This window comes from Rattus norvegicus, chromosome 4 (assembly GCF_021556685.1).
Source record: "Rattus norvegicus strain SHRSP/BbbUtx chromosome 4, alternate assembly SHRSP_T2T, whole genome shotgun sequence".
Lineage (NCBI taxonomy): Eukaryota > Metazoa > Chordata > Mammalia > Rodentia > Muridae > Rattus > Rattus norvegicus.
This window is the reverse complement of record NC_141537.1, coordinates 117,534,013-117,561,641: the sequence shown is the minus strand read 5'-3', so window position 1 is coordinate 117,561,641 and position 27,629 is coordinate 117,534,013. Positions and strand designations below refer to the sequence as shown.

General features: G+C 44.6%; 2 protein-coding genes and 1 pseudogene across 10 annotated transcripts in view; 2 read left to right on the top strand and 1 right to left on the bottom strand.

Moving 5' to 3' along the window:
- Positions 1–13,602, top strand: part of Paip2b (poly(A) binding protein interacting protein 2B) — a 31,031-nt gene extending 17,429 nt beyond the window's left edge. Inside the window, 3 exon segments of the mRNA NM_001399545.1 lie at positions 5,352–5,499; positions 9,414–9,590; positions 10,799–13,602. Coding sequence (NP_001386474.1) covers positions 5,352–5,499; positions 9,414–9,590; positions 10,799–10,855 — 382 coding nt within the window. The 3' untranslated portion in view covers positions 10,856–13,602.
- A 3,336-nt stretch (positions 13,603–16,938) lies between these two features.
- Positions 16,939–24,262, bottom strand: Nagk (N-acetylglucosamine kinase). Of its 8 annotated transcripts, none has more exons than NM_001037768.1 (10): positions 24,197–24,262; positions 22,629–22,713; positions 22,381–22,479; positions 21,601–21,742; positions 20,663–20,773; positions 19,975–20,087; positions 19,142–19,229; positions 18,312–18,409; positions 17,948–18,026; positions 16,939–17,241 (listed from the first exon to the last, which is right to left on the bottom strand). In NM_001037768.1, exons 1-10 carry the CDS (start codon positions 24,223–24,225, stop codon positions 17,054–17,056), a joined length of 1,032 nt encoding a protein of 343 aa, NP_001032857.1. In that variant the 5' UTR covers positions 24,226–24,262; the 3' UTR covers positions 16,939–17,053. The 8 variants fall into 8 exon arrangements, 4 of the variants coding, with proteins under 4 accessions (NP_001032857.1, XP_087512821.1, XP_087512822.1 ...); XR_015685433.1 differs by having other exon boundaries at positions 16,957–17,241; positions 19,975–20,267; positions 24,197–24,257; XR_015685435.1 differs by having other exon boundaries at positions 16,957–17,241; positions 19,975–20,256; positions 24,197–24,257.
- Positions 24,263–26,379: 2,117 nt separating this feature from the next.
- LOC147994931 (large ribosomal subunit protein eL27 pseudogene) lies at positions 26,380–27,264 on the top strand (annotated as a pseudogene). Its single transcript, XR_015686729.1, has one exon. The product of XR_015686729.1 is annotated as a large ribosomal subunit protein eL27 pseudogene (transcript).
- The last annotated feature ends 365 nt before the right edge of the window (positions 27,265–27,629 follow it).

Here is a 27,629-nt window from a genome sequence, read left to right as displayed (position 1 = left end):
TTCAGACCAACCAGGGATACATAATGAGACTCCTATTACAAAAGTAAAGAAGACAACAACAAAGGGACAGATAGCCAGACAGAAATTGGTCAGATGAGGTTGGGAAATATCTTGTTTCCAGAAATTTCCATTCCTGTGGAGCTTGAGTCACCCCCTCCCAGCTCATGAATGAGTTCACTTTCCTACAAGCTTCCTGTGTTCAGCTGTGTAGAAATGCTCCAAACCCACTTCTTTGAGTTCTTTATGAAGGCTTCATTATAAAAGCATAATTGAAACAGGATGACTGACCCTATAATAGTGTGACCAGATGGAGAGGGTGTGGTCTAATGCTATAAGACTGCATAGGAAACCCCAGCAGGGCCTGTCTATCCAGATTCTTCTTGGACTCTGCACAACAATCTGTCCCCAGCTATGGGGCAGGGCCTCTGTTGAAATGGGGTTTTATGATCAATACACAAGTTCAGAGAATTTGTTTCTGGCAAGTCAGAGGCAGAAAGATAGGGGGAAATTCAGAATATATCTTTGTTTTCAATTACTTGTCTAGGGGAAAAGAAGTTTTAGTTTTTATGGCCTTCTGGGAGGAGAAGGGGCAGAGGGAGATTCCTGAGATCTAACGCCCCTCAGCATTACAGGAGACTGTCCAGGGCTGGGATGCAGCTCAGTGGCAAAGTGCTTGCCTACATGTGCAAGGCCCTGGGTTCCATCCCCAGCACTAGAGAATGAAGAGAAGGATAAAGGACTGCCTTCCACCCTTATTGATAAGAAGCCAAAATGAACCAAAAAAGGCTGTGGTTCTGTGAGCCAGAAACCATGGATGAGACCTAAGATGGGCCTGCCTTAAAATCAAAAGCCAACACACCCATGTGGTGCCTGGTTTCCATTCCAGCTCTCATGAACTAGTGTGTCCTGCAGTTTACTGTGTTTTGTCTTGCTCTACACCAGAGGTATTCTTTTGCTCCCTTCCTTTTTATCCTTACAGTTGTATGGACAGGATTTCTTTATTCATTTTGGACAAAGGTAGAGAGTTTCAGAAAACTGAACTCTTTCTCTGGATGGTTTCTGAATTGGTGGACAGGAGTAACTGCCCATTATAACAGCTACCACTAAGGCCTTGAGAAGACAGCCCAGCACAACCTGCTGCACAACAAGGCCTAGTTCCTGTGGGTCTCTGTGCCTAGGAATACCATCTCATTTTATATAGGTGCATTGGCATTCAAAGCAGGCTTCTGTCCTCATACACTGCATATGGAAGGATCAGCAGTACTAAGCCGGATTTCCCCTCCTGGGGGAGCAATTGGAAATAGACTGTGATTTCTTCTGTCTCTGTCTGTCTGCAGTATGCTAAACACATGTATTGCTTTTTTTTTTTTTTTTTTTTTTTTTTTCCGGAGCTGGGGACTGAACCCAGGGCCTTGCGCGCTTGCTAGGCAAGTGCTCTACCACTGAGCTAAATCCCCAACCCCAGTATTGCTTGCTTTTGATATGCTACTTACACATCTGTTTAAAATGAAGTCATGGGGAATGGGCAAAGTCTCATTATGGCACAGTCTGACCTGGAGCTCACAATAAGCCTCCTGCCTCAGCCTCTAGAGTACTGGTGTTGCAGTCATGAGGTACCATAGATGTCCTAATATGAAATTCTCTTAGAACTCTTGAGCTGGTTTTTTTTTTTTTTTTTTTTTTTTGCAGTACTAGAGGTTGTACCAAGACCTGGCATGCACTGAGATAAGTTCCCAGCACATTTGTTTGTGACAGATTTTCCCTGGATAAACTCCAGCTTGCAGGTGTCTGAAGATGACCTTGAACTGCTGATCCTCCTACCTCCGCCTCCCAAGTTCTAAGAGTAAAAGCCTTTGCTATCATAAGTGTTCTCAAAGAATAGATAACTTTCAGGTGTGTTGCCTAGATGGCAACAAGAGAAAAATAATTCGTTAAAGGAAACTTAAGTACCAGCAGCCAGAGGGGTAGAGTGGAGATGAGAGAGCAAGACTAAGCCCAACTAGGCCAGTTGGCACACGAATGGCAGTGTGTGTAGACTTTGGCTTTGTTTCTTTTTAAAAATACTTATTTTTATGCATATGGGTGTTTCACCTGCATCCACATTTGCACCACAGCCGTGGCTGGTGCCCACAGAGGCCAGAAGAGGGTGCCAGATCTCTCAGAACTTGAGAGTTAACAGATGGTTGTAAGCCGTTGTGTGGTTGTTGGGAAGTGAACCCAGGTCTATTGAAAGAGCAACAAATGCTCTTAACTGTGGAGCCATCTCTCCAGCCCCCTGTTTGTTTCTCAAAAGTAGAGAATCTGATTGGAAGAAGAAAATGTATGCAGAGGAACTGGAACAGTAAATACTATTAATGGTGTGCTCCTAAGGCACAGCAGCTTAGAGGGGGAAGAGAGGAGTAATAACTGTAGAAAAAGACATAAATGATATAAAAATACCAAACTGAATTTAAAATTGCTGTGATGTTTATATTGATGGCCATTGTGGTGAGATCTATCTAGAATTATCTAGGAGGTCAATCTCTGAACATGTCAGTGCGGGAGTTTCTAGATTAGAAGTGCATAGCACAATCCCATGGGTTAGGATTCAAGACTGAATAAGAAGGTGTTGTTGTAAAAATATAAAAAATAAAAAAAGTATGGTGGTCTTTTACCCCACTTGGTCCGCACCATAGTGCTCCAAGATATCTGCTAGATATCTTGGCAGAAACACATCCCAACTCCGAGGCAGCCCAGTGTCTCCTGCCACCGCACACTTTCCTACACTCAAACCGTCACATAAAAGAACACACAACACAATAATCTTTGACCCAATTGATAAGATATAATTGCCCACTTAATCATACAAAGCCCGGTGCCATCCATCCCTTAAGAACATTAATAACAACCTGTAAATACACAGAGCGGAATCTTAACATCGGCCTCCATTGTCCTGCCACGGCTTCTCCCCTTCTCCTCCTTTTCGTTCCAGTCTCCTCCTCTTCCTTCAAACTTCTCTCCTGCCAATCCTTCCTTCCTTCTCCAATGACAGGCCTCCTTCTATCTTGTACCTGCCCCTCACCTGTATTTTACAAATTCAATGGGGAGAAGGTTCTGGTGAAGTCACCTGATTCCTGAGTAAGTGACTAGGCAGCTGTCCTTGGGGCAGTGGAATTAGCATCAAAATACAGATAACTCCAGGGCAAACCACTGCAAGAAGGGAAGCTGAGCCGCTAGCATTCATTACTGTCTGCTTCCTGACTCTAGTGCCTTGTAAATGCTTCTCAAATACTTGTCACCATGCCTTCCCCACAATGGACTGTGCCTTGAAACCATGAGCCAAAACACCCTTCCTTAAGCTGCTGTTTTCAAGATTTTGGTTCTAGTAGAACTAATAAAGTAACTGATATAGAAGCCAAAGAAAACAGTTATAGACATATGAACCTAGGCTGGAGACAAACCACTGCACTATTTGAATTCACCCATGTTTGCCTTTAAATAAGGACAGCTAAGGGCTGGTGAGATGGCTTAGTGAGTAAATTGTATAAAATTATTTGTCTTCCTTCTACCACGTGGGATCCATGAATAATATAACTCAGTCATCAGTCTTAGCAGTAAGTACATTTACCCTCTGAGCCATCTCACCAGGGAGGCAACAAATTAAGAACTTCAAATAAATAAAACCAATAATGCAGTGGCTGTGTTTCTGGCAGATAGTCTAAGAAAATCAATAAGATGATCAGAAAGATGGACAGACTCTTCCAGACTATGTCACATAGAGACACTGGACTCAGTTCCCAAGACAGGTTTTCATGCTGATAAGAAACATCATGCCATCCTAGTAGGGAGAAGGGAACAGGGGAATGTATGTATGTAGCTGCAGAGATCAGGAGTTAGGGCTAGGAAGGCTTTGTGCATGTGTTGCTCATTGTTCTTAACTAGGTGGTTGAACAGCTGGTGAACTTCTTTGATTTTGCTTAGCAATACGGTGATTTTTTTTTTTTTTTTTTTTGTAGTCTCCAACCTCACCTCTCATGAATTCTGTTATTTTTTTTTTAAATACATTTTAAAGAGAAACAGAACTTTATACCCAGAATGGAGATTAGGTGCTTTTTCATTATCAGTGCATCTGTAGGGGGCTGGAACGATGGCTCAGCTGTTAGGAGCACCTGCTGCTCTTGCACAGGATGCTAGTGTTGGGTTCAGTTCCCAGTACAGACCTTAAGGCAGTTCACGATTACATAGAACCCAGCTCCAAGTGGTCTGCTGCCCTCTTCTGGCCTCTGAGCACCCTCACGCATGGTATACACTCATACAGATACAACATGCATAAATAAAAATCTATTTTTCAGAAGAATATACTTCTTCCTGTCTAAATGGTAAGGAAGCTGATCTGCAGTAGGTTCTAGGACTTTTAGGAATTTGACATAGGATACTCCTTCCACACCATTTGGCTTTTTTTAGAAAAAAATAAGCTTAAACAGTTTTTCATATTCCCTTTTGTTTTTGTTTGTTTGTTTTGTTTGTTTGAGACAGGTTTCACAATAGCCGCCTAACCTGAAACTTGAGGCAGTCTTCCTGTTTTGACCTCTGAGACCTGAGATGACAGGTGTGAGGCCACCATGTCCCACTCCTCTCAATTCTTAAAAGAACTGTACATCTGTGTGGTTGGTAACTATGTAGATGTGAGGATGCCTTAACAGTTGCAGACTAACAGTTGTGTTCATGTAAAGTAATTAATTCTGTCCCTGTTAGCTTCCAAATGAATGAGACTGGAACCATAACTTATTTATTTAGCTTTGGCATAATTGCTGGGGGAATATCCCTAATCTATTTTTTCTAGCCCTAGACTTAGTCTCCAGGTGGTGCTCCCAAGTACTTGCTGTCTGAGTCTCACCTGAGTTACTTCTGCTCCAGCAGCCGACCCTGGGGAGGCAATTCACTCGGGCATGTGCTCCTGGTCTGTCATTCTAATGGAGACTTCCTGATCTGTCTTCTTCCTTCTTCACTCTCCTCTCCTTTCTCCTGCTTCCTCATAATCCCTACCTTTGACCCTCAGCCCAAAAACTAATCTCTGCCTCCTTTTCTGTTCTTCCCAGTATTTGGTTGTAGCCACTTTATTTTAACCAATAGTTTTTAATTGGGGTTTGCATAGTATCACTTAGTAACTGAGGAACATCTGCTCATTGGGGCCATCCAGATCTTGGGACCAGTACTTAGCATTTGACTACATAGCAGCACCAAATCAACACACAACATTTTCATTCAAGTCATCAGCCTACAACTTGAGAAGCTTCTGAAAGGAACTGGGTGTTTTAAAGTCATATTTTCTCAGTCCTTTATTTTTTGCTTTTTTAAAAATATCTGTTTAGAATCTCCATAATGAATGGATCCAGTGTGGCAAGTACATCACCCAGTGTGAAATGCAAAGAGGACCAAGGGTTAAATGGACATGAGGAGAAAGAAAACCCTTTTGCAGAATACATGTGGATGGAAAATGAAGAGGATTTCAACAGACAGGTAGGCAAAGGCAGAAGAGTCACTATCTCAGTGACTACTGCGATCTTTTTGCTGTACTTATAGATAAAGTATTAATAAAGTCCCAACACACTCAGAAATTCAGGAGTTCCAGGCCTTAGCAGCCCGAGGTTTATAACTCAAGTTAGAGTCTATAGCTCTGTGTTCTGAGCCAAGGCCTTAACCTTCTAAATCTTCATAAATCCTCATGGAACTGTAGTCTCTCCCTCCCTCTTCCCCTCCGCCATCTGTATGTCTCTGTCTTTCCTATACTTCCACCTAACCATTGATTACATTGCTGTAGTCAGCATAAAAGTGTTGCTCATGGTAAATTATATGGTAAAAGTGTTTTCCCTGGAAAATGCTTCTTTATGAAATCAAGTTTGAGTAAAATAATTAATAATACACAATTCATGATAAAATATGTAGTATTTGAAAACCTACTCAGGAAGAAAACAGCTTCTCTAGCTGGAGCATCAGCTATCCAGCAGAAAGCATGCACCCAGTGGAAGTCAAAGCAGTGCAGCTGACTGGAAAGCACTCCACAGGAGTGGCGGATCCTCGCTCACGGGAAGGATGGTGATCCTTCACTGTCTCTGCTGCTTGTGTGGAGTTTTCCCCTGTCCTCTCATCTGCTCATTGTCTACTACAACACTTTACTGACATGCTTGCCCTCTTGTGTATCATTCTGGAAAGTCATATTAAAATTGATAAGGCAAGAAGATACTTTATCTAGGTTTCCAGGCAGGCTACAGGTTCTTTACCCTAAGATTCAACTCAGATTTCATGGGGCCTGTGAGATGGCTCAGTTGACAATTGCTACAATGCTTTACAAACCTGAGTTTAATCTCCGTGACCCACACACTGAAAAGAGAACAAACCTCTACAAGTTGTCATCTGACTTCCACAATAAATAAGTAAATAAACATAATAAAACCTTTTAAGTCTATAGTCCCTAATCCTAGTGTTGCCATTGGTTGGAGCAGAAGGTACACATTCACATGCACTTATGCATGACTTCTTCAGTTTCTGCCTCTGGACGCTAAGATTACAGGTACACACATAAAACATGAATGCTGAGGCTCCAAACTCAGGCCTTCATGTTTGTGCCGTAAGCACTTCACCTACTGAGCCATTTCTCCAGCCCCATTATTGATCTTTTGTGTGTGCGTGTGTCGGGGGAGGCGGTGTTCTTTGAAAGATGGTCATGGTGGTGCATGCCTGTAATCTCAACACTTGCAAGGTAGGAGTTCAGGAGTTCAAGGATTTGTCTCAAAAAAAGAAAAGAAAAAGATGAACAAGTATGAGGCTTGTAGAATCAGATTGGAATGTCATCTTGAGGAGAAAACTGCTAGGTCCTAAACAAGGAAATACCATTTGAGATCTCAGCAAGCAATATATGATTATGTACTACAGAGTCAAGAACAGTTGGAGGTCAGCTTCTTCACATTGAGTTTGAGTCCATCCACAGATATATGAGACCCTCACTCAGACAACAAATGTGATCTCAGGAAGTGTAACTCAAGGAGCTGAAGAGATAACTCGACAATTAAGAGTGCTTGGTTTCCAGCACCTAAATGGCAGCCCACAACCATGTGTAACTCCAGCTGCAGTGTATCCAGTGCTTTTCTTCTGGCCTTCTTATTTACCTGTACCAGTGTGCACTTACTCCCCCTCCCAGTTAAAGATAATATTTTAGAAGAAGGATAACTCAGGAAAGGGAAGAATTCTTGTAAGAAACACATTAGTTATATTTGTGAATGAGTTATATTCATACTCCGATAATTTTAATATTAAAAAGAAAAGGGACTCAGTTCTGCTAAGCAGGAGGCAAACAGCAATTCTCTGCAACTTGGAGGTGTTGCCAGTGGCAAGACATGACATAGAGTGTCAGAAGAGGAAACTGCTCAGTTGTTGCTAGGGGTTTTTTACATTCATGTTCTCTGACGGGGATTTTTTTCTTAAGCTCCTATCATTTCCCCGTGAGCAGGAAGTAATTCTCATTCATGCCTCAGAGTTGATGCTCAGGGTCTTTTGTTTGTTTTTCTTTTTTCTTTTTTATGTTCTTAGTGCTAATTTCCCAACTCTTATGCAAAGAAAATGCTATAATAAGAGAAATATGTACATGGCAAGGTCCTAAATGAAACAGCTATGGTAAAATATTTGAGCAAGGAAATATGTAAGAGAAAGGAGAGCAGAAATGTGGCAGCTTATAGCTCTGGTCCTAAGACCTGGTAGGCTGAGACAGGATGGTCAGTGTGAGTTCAAAAATATCAGACATTTCAAACACAAAGCTATGACTTAAAAATACTTTATTGTAATTATTTAAGATCTTCATAACTATAGAATTTATGAGATTTAAAAATATTTTGGCAATTATTAATTTAATTTGCTTTTCTTAGGTTGGGTAGTAGAACATGCCTATGATCCCAGCACTTTGGAGGGTCAGAAGTTCAAGGCCAGCCTTAGCTACAAGAGAGTTCAAGGCCACCTTGTGATATATGAAACTTTGTCTAAAAAAGAAAGTTAAAAATTTGTTATTAGTAACTTTTTCTGAGCCTATGATTCACAACTGAGTGATTGTTGTTGATGTTTGATCTATCTTGTGGAGTCAATGAGCTGGGAACTATTACCCAGCGGGAAATGGAAAAGAGGTTTGGCAAGTGTGGAGTGGCTCATGAAGTCACCGAAATCTACTGAGTAAACACTATCTGCAAAAGATTGAAAAATACTAGATCTCTTTGCTTCAGTTTGTAACAATGTTTAAGAAGTACAGAGTAATTTAAATATTCAGTGTTCTTGTTTTGAGAGGCTACTATACTGTGACATACATTTCTGGTGATGCGCCAGAAAGTATCCTTTGAATCTAAGATTCTGAAAGTATTTTTCTGCCTTGGGGTTCTTATTATTAGAAAAGTAAATCAAGAGCTAATGTTTTTTATTAAGTTTCAGAATACTAGTTGCAGACCAGTTACATACTTTGTCTTTTGCATGTTCCCTGTAAAGTAGAGAATTTAGGAATTTTATTTTGTTTTTTGAATCAGGGTCTCACTATGTGGCCCTGGCTGGTCTAGAACATAGACTAGGCTGGCCTTGAACTTACAGAGACCCACCTGTCTCTGCTTCCAGAGTGCTGGAATAACAGGTGCCACAAAGTCTGGCTAGAAAGAAAGTTTTTAACAAGGTCAAGGAAAGAATACAAGGTATAAAAAGATTCTTCCACACCACCATAAAAGTAGAGAATAAAAAAATAAGAGCAAGGGGTTGGGGATTTAGCTCAGTGGTAGAGCGCTTGCCTAGGAAGCGCAAGGCCCTGGGTTCAGTCCCCAGCTCCGAAGAAAAAAAGAAAAAAAAAATAAGAGCGAGAATCAAAAGTAATAATAAAAAGTGTCCCATAAAGATCTGTGAAGACCTCAAGTTTCTGCCATTTTGAATAACTAATATCATGTTTTCTTTATGGTTTTTGTGATTCCATGACCAAAAGCAACTTGGAGAAAAGGGTTTATTTTAACTTACAGTTCTATAGGGATACAGTCAGCCCATCATATCTGAGAAGGCATGGCAACAAACAGGCATTGCAACAGGAGCAAGAAGCTGGCTGATCACATGTTATCTACTAATTGGAAGTAGAGAGAACAAGACATTGGGTAAGGCTGTAAATCTCAAAGCCTGCCTCCAGTGACATACTTTCTCCATCACGGCTTCACCCTGCATACAGGTTCTGTGATGTCCCTAAACAGCACCACCAACTAGGGACCAAGTATGCAGAAACATGAGCCAATTGGGAATGTTTCTCATTTAAACCACAGTAGTCATTAGAAGCATCATTAGCTCCCGCCCATCTGGAGGGAAGGGCTGAGGACTCTGGAAGATCATCCTCTGGGACAGCACCTCTGAGCTTTCCCCTTTGTTGGCAGGTGGAGGAAGAGCTGCAGGAGCAAGACTTCTTGGACCGATGCTTCCAGGAGATGCTGGATGAAGAGGACCAGGACTGGTTCATCCCAGCACGAGACCTGCCTCAGGCTGTGGGACACTTACAGCAGCAGTTAAATGGACTATCAGTTGGTGACAGTCATGAATCTGAAGACATTTTGGTAAGAGCCTTTACTAGTTCCACCTGTAACATCCTGAAAAGAATATGGTATTTAAAGGCATAGATGCTCTGTGTGGTTCTATACCCTACATCAAGTCTCTGGAGCCTATGAGTTGCCATGCCTTCAACCCCTTAAATGACCCCCAAGCTCTGTGAAACTGTAGTCATCAGCCTTCATTTACCTGATGCTCTACACTGGGGATAAAGGTTAGAAGCCTGAATTGGGCTCCAGTAGACTACTTGATACTTTTTTCTCTTTGACTTCTGTATCTATGTACTCTCTCTTTCTCTGCTAGGAAAGCTGTTTCTATTAGAAGGAACATACCCGGCAGGCCAGTTTGCATGTCAGTTAAATCAGGGAAGTGAGTTCCTTGCCTTGTTTTGATGTGGCACTTTGAGTACTATTCAAAGAGTTATGTTCCTATATAGCTTGTAAGTGGCTGTGCCCTGCAGTGAGCCAAGACTTAGGCTGTTTACAAGTGCACCAACCGGCACAGAAAAATGAGGAAAACAGGTTCTGATATCCAAGCTAGCTTTGAGGATTATTTTTTTTTTTTACCATGTTCAGTGGCTTGAAGTGCTATTTGGAATGAATATCATTTACACATTCAGGGATATCCTGTAATGAAATGGAGCACATGAAGGAAGAGCCTCTGAGAACAATTCAGTTATAGCCTAGGGTATTACTACTCTTCCTTCTTTCAGACACTGGGTTCAGTCCTCAGAACTTCAAAAACAAATGATTTTTTTTTCTTTTTTTTTTCTTCTTCTTCTTCTTCTTTTTTTTCTTTTTTTTTTCTTCTTCTTCTTCTTTTTTTTTTTTTTTTTTTCTTTTTTGGAGCTGGGGACCAAACCCAGGGCCTTGCGCTTGCTAGGCAAGCGCTCTACCACTGAGCTAAATCCCCAACCCTACAAATGATTTTTTTTAATCCCTGTCCCTCTCCTCCTTCCTCTCTCTCTACCTGCAGGACTGGAGAGTTGAGTCTTGTATATGCTAGACATGTACTCCATCAGTTAGTTACATCCCTAGCTTAGAAGTAAGTTTTAAAGTGCACTTTAACATGAAAGCACAAAGACAGCCATTAGCATGGGGAGGGCGGTCACAGACACCCACTTGCCTCTGCCTCCTAAGTACTGTGATTAAAGGTGTGTACCACCCAAGGCGTGTACCACCATGCCTGGCATGTTTTCTCTTGGTTCTTATTTCAGAGCAAAAGTAACCTGAATCCAGATGCCAAGGAGTTTATTCCAGGAGTGAAGTACTGAGCTGTTGGAAGCTTCCAGAAGGACTTGTCTTGTCCCCGTACCTGGGGCCAGCAATGCACAAAAAGGCGGAGCTGAAGGGGGGTGGCAAGGGTGTGCAGCCAGGGCGGGTTGGGTTGGGAAGGTGGCTTAACTGGATATTGTGACTGAGTAACTAATGTGCGAGGTACTACTCTCCAAGCCTGAGCATGGCTCTTCTCTTGTGCTGACTTGCTCAGAGCAGTTTCCAATTTTACTTTATTTTTGATGAGCTCTTTGGAGTTAAGGAACTGCAGTTGTTTTTCCCTTGTAAGGAATGTTGTCTGCATTTTAGCAAAATAAGCTGACCAAGAAAAACAGTATTTAAGAAATAATTTTCCCTGCTGTGTACCTACCAGGAGCAGGGTACCTGGAGAGTTTAAGGAGTTTGCAGCTGGGTAGTAGAGGGAAAAACAGGAGATACAAACCAGATACAGCACTCAGCTCCCCATCCCCTGACATTTCCATGATGAACTGGGATACCAGTGGCCCATAAAGCTCTTGTCTCCTGTCCTGAACTCAAGAGAAAACAGATTTGAAAGTTCTTGGATGAATGTAACTTTGGATGGATGTGAGTTGTACATCAGGAAAGCAGGGCTTGATGGTGACTCATTTAGTGACTGCTGTCCTGTCCTCAGTGTATAGCTGCTGTCACTCATCTGGGTTGCTTTGCCTTCATGATCTTCATAGGGGCTGCTTCTGGCTCCTTTCCCCCTCAGCTCTAAAAGACACTATTAGTCAAAGTCTGCAATGGGCCTTTAGCTGTGTTAATTACATCTTGAATCTTTTTGGACAGTTTTGTTTTCCTAAGTCCCTTCAGTATCTGATTCTTATGATGTCTTAATTCCCTTAAATTTTCTGCTTTTTTTTTTTTTTTTCAAGGAAATACATGTTTCCAGACACTAGCAAGCTGCTTAGTTCAGTTTGGGTGTTTCTTATGCCTTCCAGAGTGATTCCCAGAAACTGAGCTGCTGCGCGGCCCCACCCAAGTGCACAAGACCGGGCTTTCTGTGTACATGAAGCTGTTACTAGGTGTTACTGCTTCCACAGACCAACCTCTCTAGTTTCCTCATGGTCCTGTCTGGTGCACTCTTAGTTCTACTTGTCACTCACTAAGGTTTTTGTTGATACTCTGTGGAACTGAATCTTACCAAGAGCTGCTGCTATGAGTAGAGGTGAGGTGGTCGTGTCTGAGGGTGAAAGAACAAGTGTCCTGTCCTGATCATACTCCAAGGACAAGGGACTTGGGAGGATTGATAGTGCTGTGACTTCTGTGTGGCTATCACTGTGCTGTATGATAGGTCTGGAAAGATCATGCAGCTTCCAGTAGTCCGTCAGATCAGCATGTAGATATGGGCAGAGACTGGAAGGAAAGGACTGCGGTCTGGAAAGTTGTTCCCCTTTTCAAATGGACTGGTTTGCTGAGTTTCCATTTTGTCTTGGTGCCATGGATAGAACCCAGAGTCTCACTTGTGCCAGGTTAGTCCTACCCTTTAGCTGTTCTCAACCCTCCCTTGATTTGAACACAGTCCCAGCAGTTAAAAAAGTCCCTCTTTTTCCTGTTTGAGTCTCATAAGATGGCATCTTGTGAAAGTGGCCTCCCACTCATGTCACATCTTAGCAGCTCAGGGAACTTGTATCAATTCCCAAAACCTCGCCATCAAGAGAGAATGAAACTAGGAACTCCTTCTGAAAGGACTTTATTCCTGCTTAAGCTTTTAGCTTGGCTTGTCACCTCTTATAAGAAGAAAGGGAGGGTATGGGTAGGACATTCAAAAAGATTCTCTTGTAGTCTCCATGAGATCAAAATTTATCAGGATTGCAGGAAGATCCTTGAGAATCTTTGTCTCCATAGTGCACCTTTCTCTGAGTACCCGTCTGGGAAGCTTATGCAAGCCTGAGGTGTCTTTGTTCCATCCTTAAGTTTTGCTCTTTGGAAGCTAAGCTGCTAGGAGTGGTCCAAGAGGCTGGCCTCCCTCCCTGTGCTGGCTCTTTTATTTGGATGTCATTTTCTAGCCTGGTTTCAGGGGTGTGTGCTGTTGGGTATACCTGGAATTCAAGGGCTGGTGTGTTGAGTCCACCTCAGAGGCAAGGTACTGTAGGCTTGGGATGCAGCCAATGAACTGGTTCTTAGTAATTTATGGAAAGACTTATTCCTGTGACCCAACTCTTCTACCGTCCAATGTTGTGAGGAAGCACAGTTGTACCCTAGACTACAGACTCAGCCCCAATTATGAGTTTTAGGTTGTTTTTGGAATTCTCAAACTCAAATTGCTATATAAATTCTTATACAGCAATAGAAAGCATTCTAAATAGTTGCTAGTCTGGCTGGTCACAGTATCCATTTATTAGAGACTGAGTTCTGTGATTATTTGACCTTATTAACTTGGGGGGGGGGGTGCCTCTTCATGAATTTTGGACTGCATCACAAATCTGAGGTAGCCAAAGCCTTGGTACTGTAGCTCAGGGTCAGGACCAGTTTCTATCTGTAGTGTACCTGACTTGAGGTTATCATATAAACAAGCCAGAAGATACTCAGAAGATTGGGTCTTTTTTATTGAACCCAGGCCCTCACATGTGCTATGCAAGCACTACACCAAGCTGTATTCCAGGCCTGCTAAAGGCTGAGACTGGGGTAGCATTCCTATTTCCAAAGTCACATGACCTATGATTGCTTCATTAAGATTGTAAGGTTAACCATGGCTTAAAAATAAATGGTTTTGGTGAACTAAGTATTTTCCAGGTTATTGTTATGTCAAGGTTTTGTTTTTAGAGAGACGAAGGTGTGGTTAAACAGCCCTGAGTTATCACCAACACTCTCAAGGAGCTGGGAAAGAGGGGAAGCCAGAGTAGACCTCTTGATTGGGACTGTGGCAATGAGCATGTAACTGCCTGGCCTTCTGAGTTTGTCCCCTATTGCCAGAGGGGACAGGCCTCTTCAGTAAAGGTCTTGATTTACAGGATGCCAAGGATGGGAACTCAGGAGCCTGACAAATTTTACTAGAAGTACCTACCTGATGGAAAAGCACAGCCCAGCCATTCTCCTCTGGGAAAATGGGTAAAGAGCATCCGTTTGCTAAGCAGAGAGAGTAGGATGCTGATATGTGAAGCAGGGACCCTGACCGATTGTGTCCACGATTGCCATGAGACTTGTTGCTCCTAGGATTGTCAGTGCTGAGATGGCTGAGAAGTGGGTATGAGCACCCACTAAAGCCCATCCTACTACCCTGAGGGTGTCACCAGACAGCAGTTACAATCTGGAAGGTGAGGTTTTTTTCCTCCCACACAGCACTATGGGTGGTAATAGGAACAGAGCAGGAATCTATTCAAGCAAACAATAAAGCTGACTGCATACTACCTGGCCTCTGTCTGTCACCTAACCCACTGCTGGACCCAGAACATTAGACTAGGACATTAGACACTGCTTTCTTCAGAGTATCAAGCTTAGAAGCCACACTTCCTGTCTTTGGGGAACAGGAGGGAATTCAAGGACACATATATCTTTTCTTTTTTAATGTAAAAACCTCCCTACATTTTATTACTTATAATTTAAATGGAAGATTTGCTGAGCTCTTCTCCCCAAATTTAATTTTTTTTCTTTAAAATGAATAAACATTCTAGGCTACTTGATGCTCTAAAGGAAAAAACTTGGAAGTTCTTAGGATCAAACTCAGAACCTCACACAGCTAGGCAAGCATTCTACCACTGAGGTTAATATCTTAACCCTAGGCAAGGCTATTAAAAAATACTTGTTTTGAGTCAGTCTTCTGGTGGACTAGACTTGAACCTCTGATCCCCTACTTCAGCCTCTCCAGTGCTGACATTGTAGGTGTGGCTCACCAGGCTGTCCTAATACCTTAAGATATGATGTATAAATATAATATTTAACCTGAGGACTAAATGGAAGATTTCATGCATAGCTGAGAAAGTGTTCCAATAGCAAACTGCGTCCCTTGAGTATAAAATATATTTCCTATAAAGCAGTAAATGTCTCATTCCTCAAACACATATGGAGAATTTTGTCCTGATTGTGATCCTTCAAAAAACAGCCAGATGTGGGTGGTACACATCCTTAATCCCAGGACTTGGGAGGCAGAGATAGGCAGAACACTAGTTTGAGGCCAACATAAGAGTTCAGACCAGCCAGGTCTATATAGCAAGACTCCGTCTATAAATAAGTTAATAAAAATAAACTAATGCTCGAAAGGTGGAAACAGGGCCCTCAAAACAAAACACAGCTTTGAGCTAGGGTAGTTGTTCACTAATGAAGCCTACCATATAAATCGTGAGACTTACTGTCCAAGTCACTGAGTGAACCACCATATTCATCTTTCTCAGTAAGCTCTTTCACATCAGGGCCCTGATATGGCTAGTGCATTTTTTCTGGATGTCTCATGTCAGAGTTAAACACTTAGTGGTCTCTTTAATTTGGCTGGGTTTTTTGTTATTGTTTGGGTTTGCAGGTGTGTGGGGGGGGTTGGTTTGGGCTTTTTGTTGTTTTGTCTTGGGTTTTTTTTTTTTTTTTTTTTTTTTTAAAGGCGTTCTTTCACTGTGGAGCAGTTTCCTGTTGAGTATTCTCAACATTTTGTCAGAGTCCCTTAAGCATGGCTCTCTACCTCCACTTTGGCTAAGTACACACAGGACTTAGGAGATGCTGTGCCTCTTAGGAACCTCAGCCAGTACAGCTTCCTGTGAACCTCTGTCTACTGCAGGCCAGAAGTTCCTGAGGCCGGTTAGTAACAAGCACAACTTATGAAATCATCAGTGTTAAGATTGCTGAACTTTCTAATCATGTCTGTGGGTACTAAGAGCTGTACAGACTCTGCTGGACACATGAGGGTAAGAAGGTAAGGTGGAGGCGCACACAGGAGGAAGAGGGCCAACGTGGAGAAGGCAGAGCCAGTAGATCACATGATGATGCTCCAGCTGCCTGACAACTCCAGTAAACCTAGGTCCAGACTCTGGACTTTGGTTCCTGTTGCAAGTGTTTAAAACCTTGTTGCTCCAGGAACAGGTATTTTAGAACCTTTTTTTAAAAGGCTGGAGAGATGGCTCAGTAATTAAGAGCACTGGCTACTCTTAACAGGTTCCTGGCTCCATTCCTAGTACCCACATTGAAGCTACAACCACCTGAAACTTCAGTCCCAGACAGAGGATCTGATTTTTCTCAGCACACACACAGTACATTTGGAGGTAAAATATCCAAACATAAAATTTGCAAAGACAAAAACAAAAACAAAAAAAACCCTAAAAGAACATGCCCCTAAAACCACAAAAATTGAAAAAAGTTACATAAAGATTTTTGCTCTATAAATCAAATGGCAGCTGTTTTAAAAACTCACACTTGCTGAGGTGGCACCTTCCTGGCTATGCCTTATGGACACTTGTGTGTTGGAGACAGGGGAAAAAAACCCAGAGGTTAAAACACTAGCATTGTTGCACATCCATACCAGGTTAATCAATCAGCAGCCAGCAGGATCTGGGAATGAAGAAGAAACCTGTCTCTGGGCAGGAGTATTTCCTGGAAGGATTCACTCCAGAGGAAAGATTCTCCACCAGGGCTGGCAGCAATGGCTGCCCAGATATAAAGGTCTGAGAGAGAAGTGCCCCACTATAACCAGAGCCAGGTGAGGAGCAGTCAGAAGTAGGCAGGCCACTGAGTTAAGCAGTGCCTACTTGGCCCTCAGGGATTCATCTGCACAAGAAAAAAAAAAAATGCCCCATGTATCTACAGCTACCAAATACAATTAAGTCAAAATTGAGACTAGGATTGTACTGTCTCCCAAATCCTATTGGGAACCTTGGGAGAGGGTATGATAGATCTCGGGTCAGTCCCTAGGAGGTAGGCATAGACACACTTAGTTCTGTCGTGAGGAATCATAACTGCCAAGAGGAAACTTGGGTCCCAGCTTCAGACAGCCAAAGCATATAGTGTAGAAATGGGAAGGGTTGGGCTATTATGTGCCTAAGAGCCTGGTGGGTGCTTGCAAGCCCCTGGAGTGGGTCTTTAAACTGAGAGCTTGCTAGGTCACCCTGCTGGAGGTGCTGAGGACATGTACAGCAATGTGTTGAGGATAACACCCTGCTGGGGAGGGAGTAAAGTGCATTTATTTTCTCATGTGTTTTTAAAAAAGAGAAATCTCCCAACACTCAGTGTTGGCTGAATGGGAAGAGGGGCAGCCCCTAGAAGGTATAGGAATAGAAGGCAATGGCATTGACGCTGTAGTCCATGGGAAGGTGGTGTCCAATGTGCCTGGCCCCCAGGCTGGCCCCTCCCAGTGCAGAAGAGTGCCTCAACTTCATCAGGGTGAAACTGGAGAAGGAGTTCTGTGCCTGTTGCTCTCGGCCCTGCGTCAGTGCCAGGAGAAAGCCTGGAGTGAAGAATGCAGAGAGAAGACCAGCTTCAGTGCAGATGCCAAGCCATATGCCAGCCATCACAGAAGCACCAGGATGCTATGGGTCCTGGAACCTGCAGCCCAAAGGCACCTGCATTCCTCAACTCTGGAGCTTGCAATACCCACAACTTCATGGTGCAAGAATCTAGTGGAGACCCTTGAGCTATTTTAGAGAATCTAATGGAAACCCTACAACAGGCTGAACTAAGACTGTCAAGCTAAATTTCTGGCCAGAATGGTGACTAAGAGTGCAACCATAGGTTATTACACTGGTCTGAGCTTTAAGGGGATGAAGAGATGTCTCCATGGTTAAGGACATTTGCTGCTCTTCAGAGAACAAGGGTTCAGTACCCAGCACCCACATGGTGGCTCACAATCATCTGTAACTCAAGTTCCAGAGGATCTCACACCCTTTTCTGCCTCCGTGGGCACTGCATGCCCATATGCACAGACATATATATTGACAAAAACATCCACGTAAAGGTAAACCTTAAAAAGTGATTAATGTCATTTGGAAAAGAATATCTTTTCAGGGGCTCAAAAGCTGGAGCTATAGTGGAGCACAGGCTTAGCAAGCACACACCCCAGGAGGAAGTCACAGGGCTTGGAATAACAGAAAGGCCCCCTTCACCTTCTTTTCCAGTTGCATCCTTTGTCTTCACCCATACCCACCCAGACTTACCTTCCTTCAGTAGCTCCCAGCTCTTCCACACTGAGCCCACACACAGAATGGGGAGGCCAAGCTCCCCTTGGAACAAAACCTGGGAAAACAAAATGGTTCACTGCAGGCTGATCTTAACCCTTCTCGCCAGTGTCAAACAGAAGGTGGACCCGAGGAGGGAAAAAGGCAAGAAAACATGAGTCATGAAAGGCAAGGAAGAGAAGAAAGGAATAGTTAGAAGGATGTAGAAACTAGAAGACAGCACCATATGAAGCCAGTTTCTACATATACAGAGGTACCAAAGCACATAGAACTTGATGGGACAGTCTCACCACCCTAGGCTCAGACCTCATTCAGACCCCCTTTGTGTCCTGCATCAACTCACTGGGTCAATCTCTGGCAATACTGCCACAACGTGTCTGCCCAGCATCTCCCCAGCCTTTCTGAAGATGAACCTGGAAAGAGGGTCTCCCTGCTGTGCACCTGGGGCAGGAAAGAGAAAGGGGCTGGAGACTCCAGGAAGCAGCCTACTTTAGCCACTCTTCCTGAGGTAAGGCAGCAAGCACAGGCCAAGTTAATGTTAGGATGGGTGCCCACATTGGTAAGCAAGCCTCTGCCCACCATTCCAGTACCTCTCCTTCCAGTGCCAATGCTAGTAGTAGAACTAGAGTCCAGTGAACTATTAAATCATGTTACTGCATTTGTCCCCAAGAACTATCAGCTCTCTGGACAAGGTACCCTATCTGAGGCAACTCCTGACTCTCAGCCCTGTGCTGCTGTCCAGCCTCACCCAGCCTGGTGTTTTGAACCTCAGTCCAGAAATAAAACATGTAAGCTGCCCTGGCCTAAGGAATCCAAGTTAAAAAGGAGCAAGTCTCACAAGATGCCAACATGCAGGCTCCTCCCAAAGCCAAAATGAGCTGCCTGAGCTTCCCAACCCCTGCTTCTGTGAATTTATCCAAAGGACAGTGGGTTCTCAAACCCCGGCATGCAGACTACACCAGCCACATGGCCACCAGGGAGAGGAACACAGGAATCTAGTGCTGTCTAAGTCCTGGCCCTATCTGTCACACCAAATAGAGCCACAGACTCCAGGTTACCTATTGAGACAGCCACCAGCACACAGGCCAGCCTTAATTGCTTAACTGTGTTATACCCTCCCATTAGACATGCTTTTGGGGAACCAAGTTACATACGAGCCAGCACCTACAGTACCTTCTGCAATTTTCTGACAAAATCCAGCAAACTTGGACTTATCAAAGTCCCTATACAAGTGAGTGAGGATTCCTAGCCGATCTGGCACCTGAGAAACGGAGGAGACACAAGCAGTCAATAGAAAATCCCTAGTCTGTCACCCAGAGTGACCTTCCTAGAGTGACTACTGAAATGACCACAATAATTGGGGGTTGTTTGCTTTTTGAGACACTCCTCTGTGTAGCCTTAGCTGTCCTGGGGCTCAGACAGCTGCCTTCCAGCTAAAGGCGTGGGCCCACTGCCAGGCCTTTTCTTCTTTGTAGCTTTAAAACGTAAGGAAACGAGATTTCTCAGCTGAGTAGTTTTCCTCAAGATCAAATTCATTGAAAAGATTGCTTCAGTTAAAGAGCAGGGCTCCCATGCAGTGTCTGTTCAAAGTAGCAGACCAAAGGTTCTGGGAAGTGATGTAACCAGGAGATTGATTCATCTCCCAAACCGTCCTCTTCTACCACCAACCTAACACATGTGACCTTCTGAGTCCCCAAGAACAGAGATTCTCCTGAGTACATTTTAGTGAGAATGAGATAAATGTCAGCATCTACAGAAACTACTGTGTTTTAATATTTTTTCTCATTTGGCTTTGCTTAAATGTTTGCAAAAATGACTAAAATTTCTAAGATGAAGCGGCAGTCACACTGGTTTGCACACACTGCCCACCCTAGATCCTGTTCTGACCTACACTTCACCCTGCTGTTCTGACCCACTTGGAGACCTTTATCCTCCTCCCCTGCAGCCTCTCCATCAGAGACTCCAGTGTCCTTCCCGGGGTGTATGTGACTGTAGGTAGGACGTACCTGGAAGTAGTTGAACATGGCCTGCTTGACATGGCCAATATCATGAGGAGCTGCTTCCAGGTTGTCAATGGAGTCAAACACAATTTTCACAGCTTGGTGTGCAATCCAGTAGGCTGCCAGGAGCAGAAGGCGAAGAAGACAGCCAATCCCAGAGGCAGTCTCCTCACCAAGAAAGGCTCTCAGCTCAAGACCAGTTAGAAGTCACTGATCAGTCGGTCAGTGGTTCCCAGTAGGGGAAGGAGGCTTTTGACCAACTGTTTGACAGACCCAGACAAGGGAAAGCTGTAGGAAGACTGAATAAGTGAACTTGTCATGCTGGCTCCCATTCAAAGTCAAGGGTGGTGAGCTGTCACACAGTCACCAAAGAAATGTATACATGCTGCCCCAAAAGTAGTGTGAGTGAGAAGTGTTTCCAGACCCCAGACCCCTTTCCCATTAGCAGGGAGTTTCTGGGCAGCTAGGGCCTTAACCTTCAGTTTCAATTTTTTTCTTGGGTCTCCAAAAATCAACAGAGGTAGGCCACACCACCATGCCATGACGTACTCCCTAGTCAGGAGAGGCTACTAAGGAGCAAGATGGTATCTTTATGATTCTCCCAATATCCTGTACTCTGCAACAGGTTTAGGAGCTATTTAGGGATTCCTGTTTAGGTTTAGAGACCAAGAAGGTAGGCCCTGTGTGTACTCACCTGATCCCTCGTCTCCCATCATGTGGCCCCAGCCACCACAGCCACTCTCAGAGCCATCAGGGTTGATAAGCCTACAGTTGGAGCCTGTTCCAGAGATGAGCACAATCCCACCTGGGAAGAGGGCACGGGGGCTCAGTGTGGCCAAGGGCACGAATAGAGCAGCAGCTTCCCACTGCGAAAAATAGGACAGAAACCAACCCCACAGTGGAGGAATCACCACCCAACCTCCTAGAACAAATAGCCCACTTGCTTCCTGTCTAGGGGATAGAGGACGAACAAGTCTGCATCAACTCAAGAGAACATGGCTCCCAGCCAGCCAAGACTTCAAATGATCTTGGCTTTACTGAGTACCTAATGCCAGAGATTATGGCAGACCCTGTTCTTACAGTGACTATTAGCACCATAAATCATATAGATGTCGACCCTCCACTCCTGCATGAGGAAAGTAAAGCCCTCCCACAACTTTTCAAAGATGGGAAAACTCAAACCAGAGCATAGGCCAGTTTCATTTTTGAGATGATCTCATAAGGTAGCCCTGGCTGACCTAGGACTTATTTATGTAGAACAGGCTGGCCTTGAACTTTCAGTAATCTGCCTGCATCTTCTCCTGAGCATTAGAGTAAAGGTGTGCACTGACAGGCCTGGTGAGACTCAGTTATATACCAGCACACTAGGATATCACAGAGTCCCACACTTTCTACTCAGTAACCCCAGTTTCTGCCCCACAGAGATTCCACTCCCTTGCTTCACATGCACTTTTCCTGCCCCTCTTCCTCCTCTGTCCCTTTGTAGGGCATTATTATGCCCAGGAAAGGGTAGCTGGGAGAGAATAACAACTGCTGCCTTCCAGATGTTAGTAAGTTTTGCCAGCCATAGGAAAGGGGCTTTCCCCAGAAGAGAGCTCATTCTCAACCTCATTCCTCCCTTCACATCCTCACCATCCGGTGTAGCTGTGGCGATGGAACCTGCTGCATCAGTGGTGATGAAGTAACTTTCACTCAGGTAGGGAAATCGGTCCCTCAACTCCTCCATCAGGAGCCTCACTGCATCCTCCTGCTCCCCACCACTCAGGGACAAGCCCTAGGCCACAAGGGAGAAAGAAAAGCTGAACAAGGAAAGGAGGAAACAGCCCCAGACCAGCTCTCTTCTAACACCCATCTGGTCATACTTGGCTCACCCAATCTAGCCCTTTCACCCACAATAAGCCCTTAGGAGGTCAATCCTGCAGGAACAGCCTAGCCTAGGAAAGGGTGGAGGAAAGAAGACACAGACAAAAGAACAAGGTGAGGGGATACGAAGGAAACAGCTTGGCTTCACATACATGGGGTCTGCTATGCCTGTATAGCTCCCTTGCTATAAGTTAAGTGGGCAGAGCCACAGCAACCTGGGAGGGGAAAGAGCTAACATTTACAGAGCCCTTCAGGCTCCAGGGTGCTCGAATCACATTATCTCAGTTTCCCGACAACCTTAGTACCTGCATTTGCAAGAAGAGGAAACAGGCTTAGAGAAGGTGACTGATTTTAAGGGCCACTAAGTTGAGTGGCAAAGCTGAGATTCAAATCAAGGTCTCTAGAGCCTTATCCTCTTAAAATACACTCTCGGCTTATAGATTATTACTGAAACCACAAAAATGGACAAGAGCAAAGGCTCTGGCCCTAGAGACATTTTCTCTAGTTATACTGGCCACCTGCTGATGGCCCAGGCTCCAGCTGACTCACCAGGCTTCGAAGGGGTACCAGAGGATCCACTCCAGCCTTCCGTTTAGCCCTGTCCACCATCTCATTGATCCTCTCCACACAGGTACCTGTGCCAATCAGCTGGCCCCAAGTGGGAAGGAGGAGTTAGAAAGGCTTGCAGGATCTCTGCTGCCCCTATCAGCTACTAAGAGGCCCAGCCGCCACCTCTATAGGAGTTGAACTTTACATGAAGGCCAAGTTCTCTGGTCCCCAAAGGATGGCTTTTTTACCCAGTGATTTGTGCTCAGTCCATCTGCTTCTGCCAGGATCTGCCCATCCTCAGAAAGTAAAAGGACTTTGGACCGTGTGCCTCCCCTACAAAACACAAGAGGGCACTCAGTCCTGATAGAACTCCAGACAGAGCCAAACTTGCATAGTAGTCTCTTACAAGAGTCTAGGGCAAAGACAGCTTCAGCAAACTCAACCTCTACTCCCAAAGCTACCTGTTTAGTGCCTGCTACACTCTGCTCGTATTGCCTGGTAGGCCCTACTTCCTCTGCAAGATCCCGCTTACTATCACCGGGACTTTGCAATTTGTCTCATGTAGGGCTTCTCCATACATTAGTAAGCCCCTATTTAGCAAAGACTGCTCTGAATCAAGAGTGTATTAAATTGTTTAGCTTCTCATTATGAGTTCCACTGGCTCCAACCTATCTTCCTAACCTATACAGAGCATGGCCGGAATGACTTATGGAAAATACATCCGAGGGAAAAAGCAGATCTCTAACAACAGGTAAGGGCTACTTTGAGGTCCTATCTTCTGACACCAGGGTCTTCAAGACACCTGTAAGAAATGATCACCAGGGTGGGGGTGGGGGTGGAGGTTAAAAAAAAAAAAGAAAGAAATGATCACCAGACAGGAAACTCATACTGCCTTCAGCAACTAAACCCTCCTGAGTTAAATCCCTGGGGTAAGTGGTAGTTTAGAAGAAGGGTGATACGTGGTGGGATGATGTCCTACTGATCAATACTTCTTGTAATAGACAATAAAGACTTGATCCAACTCAAAGAGTACATCAAGTTCCAAGGGGATATTAATGCATGAGACAGCAGACTAAAAATCCAAATTAACTTCTTGACAAACTAAGAAAACTCAGTTCTACCTTCCATATGACTGTAACAAGGCTAAGTGCAAACTCCTACACTGTGCTGAGGGTTTTTCCTTGTAAGGTGTCAAAAATAAAGCCAGAAGTCATTCACTTTAGCAATTCACGGGAAGGAGACTTTCGGGTAAATCAGCAGTGAGCGACTAGGATACCAAGTCTCCCTATTATGTCCTGATTTGACACACCCAGATCCACAAAATGCTTGTCATGCGCAGGGTAGCGGATAAACCACCATCTTGCTCACCCTACATATGTGGCAACTGAAGCCCAGAGAGGACAGACGTCTCACCCAAAGCCATGCTTAGTAGAGCTACTTCCCAAAGTCAAACGGACCAGCTTCTGAGCAGGAGAATATAGGAACCAAGGCCTTTGGGACCAACAGCAGTGGGTCCCGAGCACCAAGACAAGACAGTGCTCTGGTGACAGCTTCTTAACTCCCGGGTTCCTTGGGCATAAATCTCAGGCTCGGCTTCCGCCTCTTTCCCACGTCCACCCGCGACCAGCAACTTTCCACCTGAACCCCCAGCTCTGCACAACTCTCCAGGTTAACACAAGAGCCCTGTGGCAGAAAGGTGGTAGCCTGGAGGGGCGTGGTCGCGCCATGGAGCACAAAGGCACCAAGCAAGGTGTGGACCGCCGCCCCCTGACCCGCCGCTCCCGAACGGACAGCCTCCGGCCGGTCCAGCGCTCACCCTTCCACGCCACCATAAAGTGCGGCCATACTACCGTCACCACCGCAGGTCTCGCCGTAGCAAGCCCGACCCTAGCCGGGACTTCGCACCCGCCCACGCGGGCACCGCCCCTGTCATGTGATGATGACACGCATGCGTAGGGTGTGGATGCTACATCCTCTCTCTCCCTGGCTGTCGCGTCCAGACAGCCTCTCCGGCTTCTTCCAGTCCGCTGTTCAAGTGCCGGCTTCCCGCGGAGGCGGAACCCAGCTGAGGCTCCTGAGAGGATGTGTGAAGGAACCGAAGGCTGCCAAGGGCCCGCCGGAAGCAGCTGGCAGCCGCGCGCTTAGTTGTGGGATGCGCACGCGCAGACGCTTGTGGAGGCAAGCTCAGAGTCTGGCGGAAATGTCTTGAGGACCTGGGCGGGAACCAAGGTCCAGACCACACCGCACTCTACCCCACCCTACCCTACCCTACCCTGGTTTATGAACACGCACTCTGCACTGTGCTGAGTATGTTGAGCGGTACGCAGTGAGGCCCCAGGTACGCAGTGAGGCCCCAGGCTGCTGTCAACTGAGGTTTGTGTGGTGGTGAGGATAGAGCCCAGGTGAGGATAAAGTCAGGCAAGTGCTCTCTCCCAAGTGATCTGAGCCCAACTCTATTCTTTTTGTACAGTATCTCGTCTCTATAACCCAGACTGGCATGGAATGCAATGCTGGCTCAGCATACTAAAAGCCGGCACTCACAGATCATATTTCACCTTCTGGCCACCACCTGCTACTCTAATCTAAAATGCTCAGTTGAACGGAAGAAGGAAGAGAGGAAAATACAGTTAGGACCTGTGTGACTCCTGTGTGCCTTCTCAGGTCCCAGGTTGTTCCAGGCCCACTTGGAAGCAGCTTCGATAGCCAGGAGGACTGTCTGCTGCTCTTAACATTTCTTTGAGACTTCAGAGTAGTCTCCATGTGTGCCTCTGTCTAACCTTGGACCTCTGTGCCTGCCTCCTGTGGTGAGATCTTGAACTGGGATCCTCTTTCCCTGTCAGCTGATTGGGTCCAGTTGTGTTTTGACGTGAACAGTTGGGAAGGTGGGCACACAGGGTTTTATATATCCCAAAGTAACCTCAAAATCTGGCTGAGGATGACCTTAAACTTCTGATTGTCCTGCCCCACCTCCCCAGTGCTAGGGTGTTTGGGTGTAGGCGTGCCTTTTAAGGTTCCAGAGTGAGTGAACTCTTTACCTCCTTTCTTACTTATTTGAGTCAGTAAAGCACTGAATAATTCAAGAATAGAAACAATATTATTGCCTGACAGAGAAACTAGAGAGAAGTGAGACATTTCCATTCATAGTACATCAAACTTCTTCCAACAACATTTTTAGAATCAAAGCTAATTCCATAGAATCTAACCAAACAGAAGATTTGGCAGAAATGTGATGTTGTAGGTGAATTCTGATGGAAAATTTCCCTTTTGCACTGGCGTAATGAGCCTTGGAACCTATTTGTGACAGTGCCAATGTGCTTTTGTACTGTTGTTAGGATCTGTAATGAGGTCTCAAGTCACCAGGGCTGGCCCTACTCTCCTGAGGTATCTGAGGCTGTCTGTCCTTGAATCCTAGTCATTCTGTTTCCACCCCCTAAATGCTAGGATTATTTAAAAAGGAATGTAAGAGAGAAAGTTTGGTTCAAAGGCAAAATTGACTTCTGAATTTGATTTTGGATGAGAATTACTATAATTGCTGCCAGTTCTCACCTTCAGAATGAAGATGAGAAACCTCAGGGCCATGACATGGCTCAGAGGGTGATAGTACCTGTTGTTCTTGCTAAGGACTGGAGGTGACTTCCCAGGACCTACATGAGGTGGCTCATAAACCCTGCAGCTCCAGCCCCAGGGGATTCAATTTTGTCTTCTGGCCTCCTTGGGCACTTCACTAATGCACTCACATATCATTCAACATAAAAAAAATTACTAACCCTCAGAGATCCAATCAAATAAAGCTAGCTCATGTGGCCCCGGCTACCTCCCTATATAGACAGGAAGGACTTTGAACCTCATATCCTCCTCCCTCAGCTTCCCAAGGGCTGGGATTACAGGTAATCACCACCATGCCTGGTTTATGTAATGCTGGTAACTGACCCCAGGGTTTTGTATGTTGAAGACCACCTACCTACCAACTGAACTACAACCCCATCCCAGTAGCTAAATTTGCTTATACCCACATGTACTGTTATGCACTTTCAAAACGCACAGGCTAGTGTACATTTTTCCTTTCTGCTGAGTGCTGGCTGCTTGCTGTTGATATGGGCAAGTTCATGAATCCTGGGAAAGTGATGCTTTTCCTAGCTGGATGCTACATAAACCCTCCGGACACAAAGCTGTCGTTGTGAAGAACATTGATGGCAACCTCCGACCACTCTCACAGCCGTGCCCTGGTGGTTAGAACTGACCGCTATTCCCGAAAAGTGACAGCTGCCATGGGCAAGAAGAAAATCACCAAGAGATCCAAGATGGAGTCCTTTGTGAAAGATTATAATTACAGCCACCTCATGCCCACAAGGTACTCTGTGGATATCCCCGTGGACAAGACAAGAATGTGTTCAGAGACCCAGCATTAAAACGCAATGGGCGGGAGGCTAAGGTCAAGTTTAAGGAGGCATACAAGACAGGGAAGAACAAATGGTTTTTCCAGAAGCTTGCTTTTAGGTATATTTTTGTTTCTGTCATTAAAAATTAAAAAAAAAAGAAATGCACAAGCTTAGTAATAAAACATAGATCAAATATTAACTTTTATATGAATTCCATATTAGAATTCATAAAACATTTGGTTAATTTAGTGAGTTAATTTTTCATATGATTCGAATTGGTTTTGCCAGTCTTTAGCTTTTAAGTTTGGAACATGTAAGTCACATGTGTTACTCAGCTTCATGACTTACATTATGTTCCAGTGGCTGTTCCGGGTCTTCTGACCATCTTGACCAGATTGTTTTAAAGTCACCGTGTTGCTCATTTTAATGAAATATATACTAGCTGTTTAACTTAAAATAATACATGGATTAAAAGACTGATAAGAACACTCCCCATTGCACATAATTCTTTTGTGGCTTTGTTTTGTTGATGGTACTGGGGTTTAAACCTAGAGCTTTGCATATGCTAGACAAGTGTACCACAAAGTTACATCCCCAGTCCATGCTCACAACTCTTTAAGGCTTCTTTTGTGCCTTTGTTTATCATGCTAAAAACTGAGGAATTACAAGAGCTTCTAGACATATTACAAGGAGGAAGAGTGAGCTGTGAAATCCAAGCAATTAGCCTCAGTTCGCTCAAATGCTAGAGGCTTATTATGTGAATGGTTACAAGGCTGAGGAAATATAGATGCTGCAGTGGAAGGTGTTTGCTTGCTTTTAAGTGGCTTTGTAAAGGTCTACTGCCCTTCTGCCCTCAGCTTGCAACATCTC

Coding starts and splice junctions, on each gene's coding strand:
- Nagk (NM_001037768.1), bottom strand. CDS start 24,225: ATGGCCGCACTTTATGGTGGCGTGGAAGG. Junction 22,480..22,628: donor GACTGAGCACAAATCACTGG/GTAAAAAAGCCA, acceptor ACTTGGGGCCAG/CTGATTGGCACAGGTACCTG. Junction 18,410..19,141: donor TTGTCAGAAAATTGCAGAAG/GTACTGTAGGTG, acceptor TTCCTGCCCCAG/GTGCACAGCAGGGAGACCCT.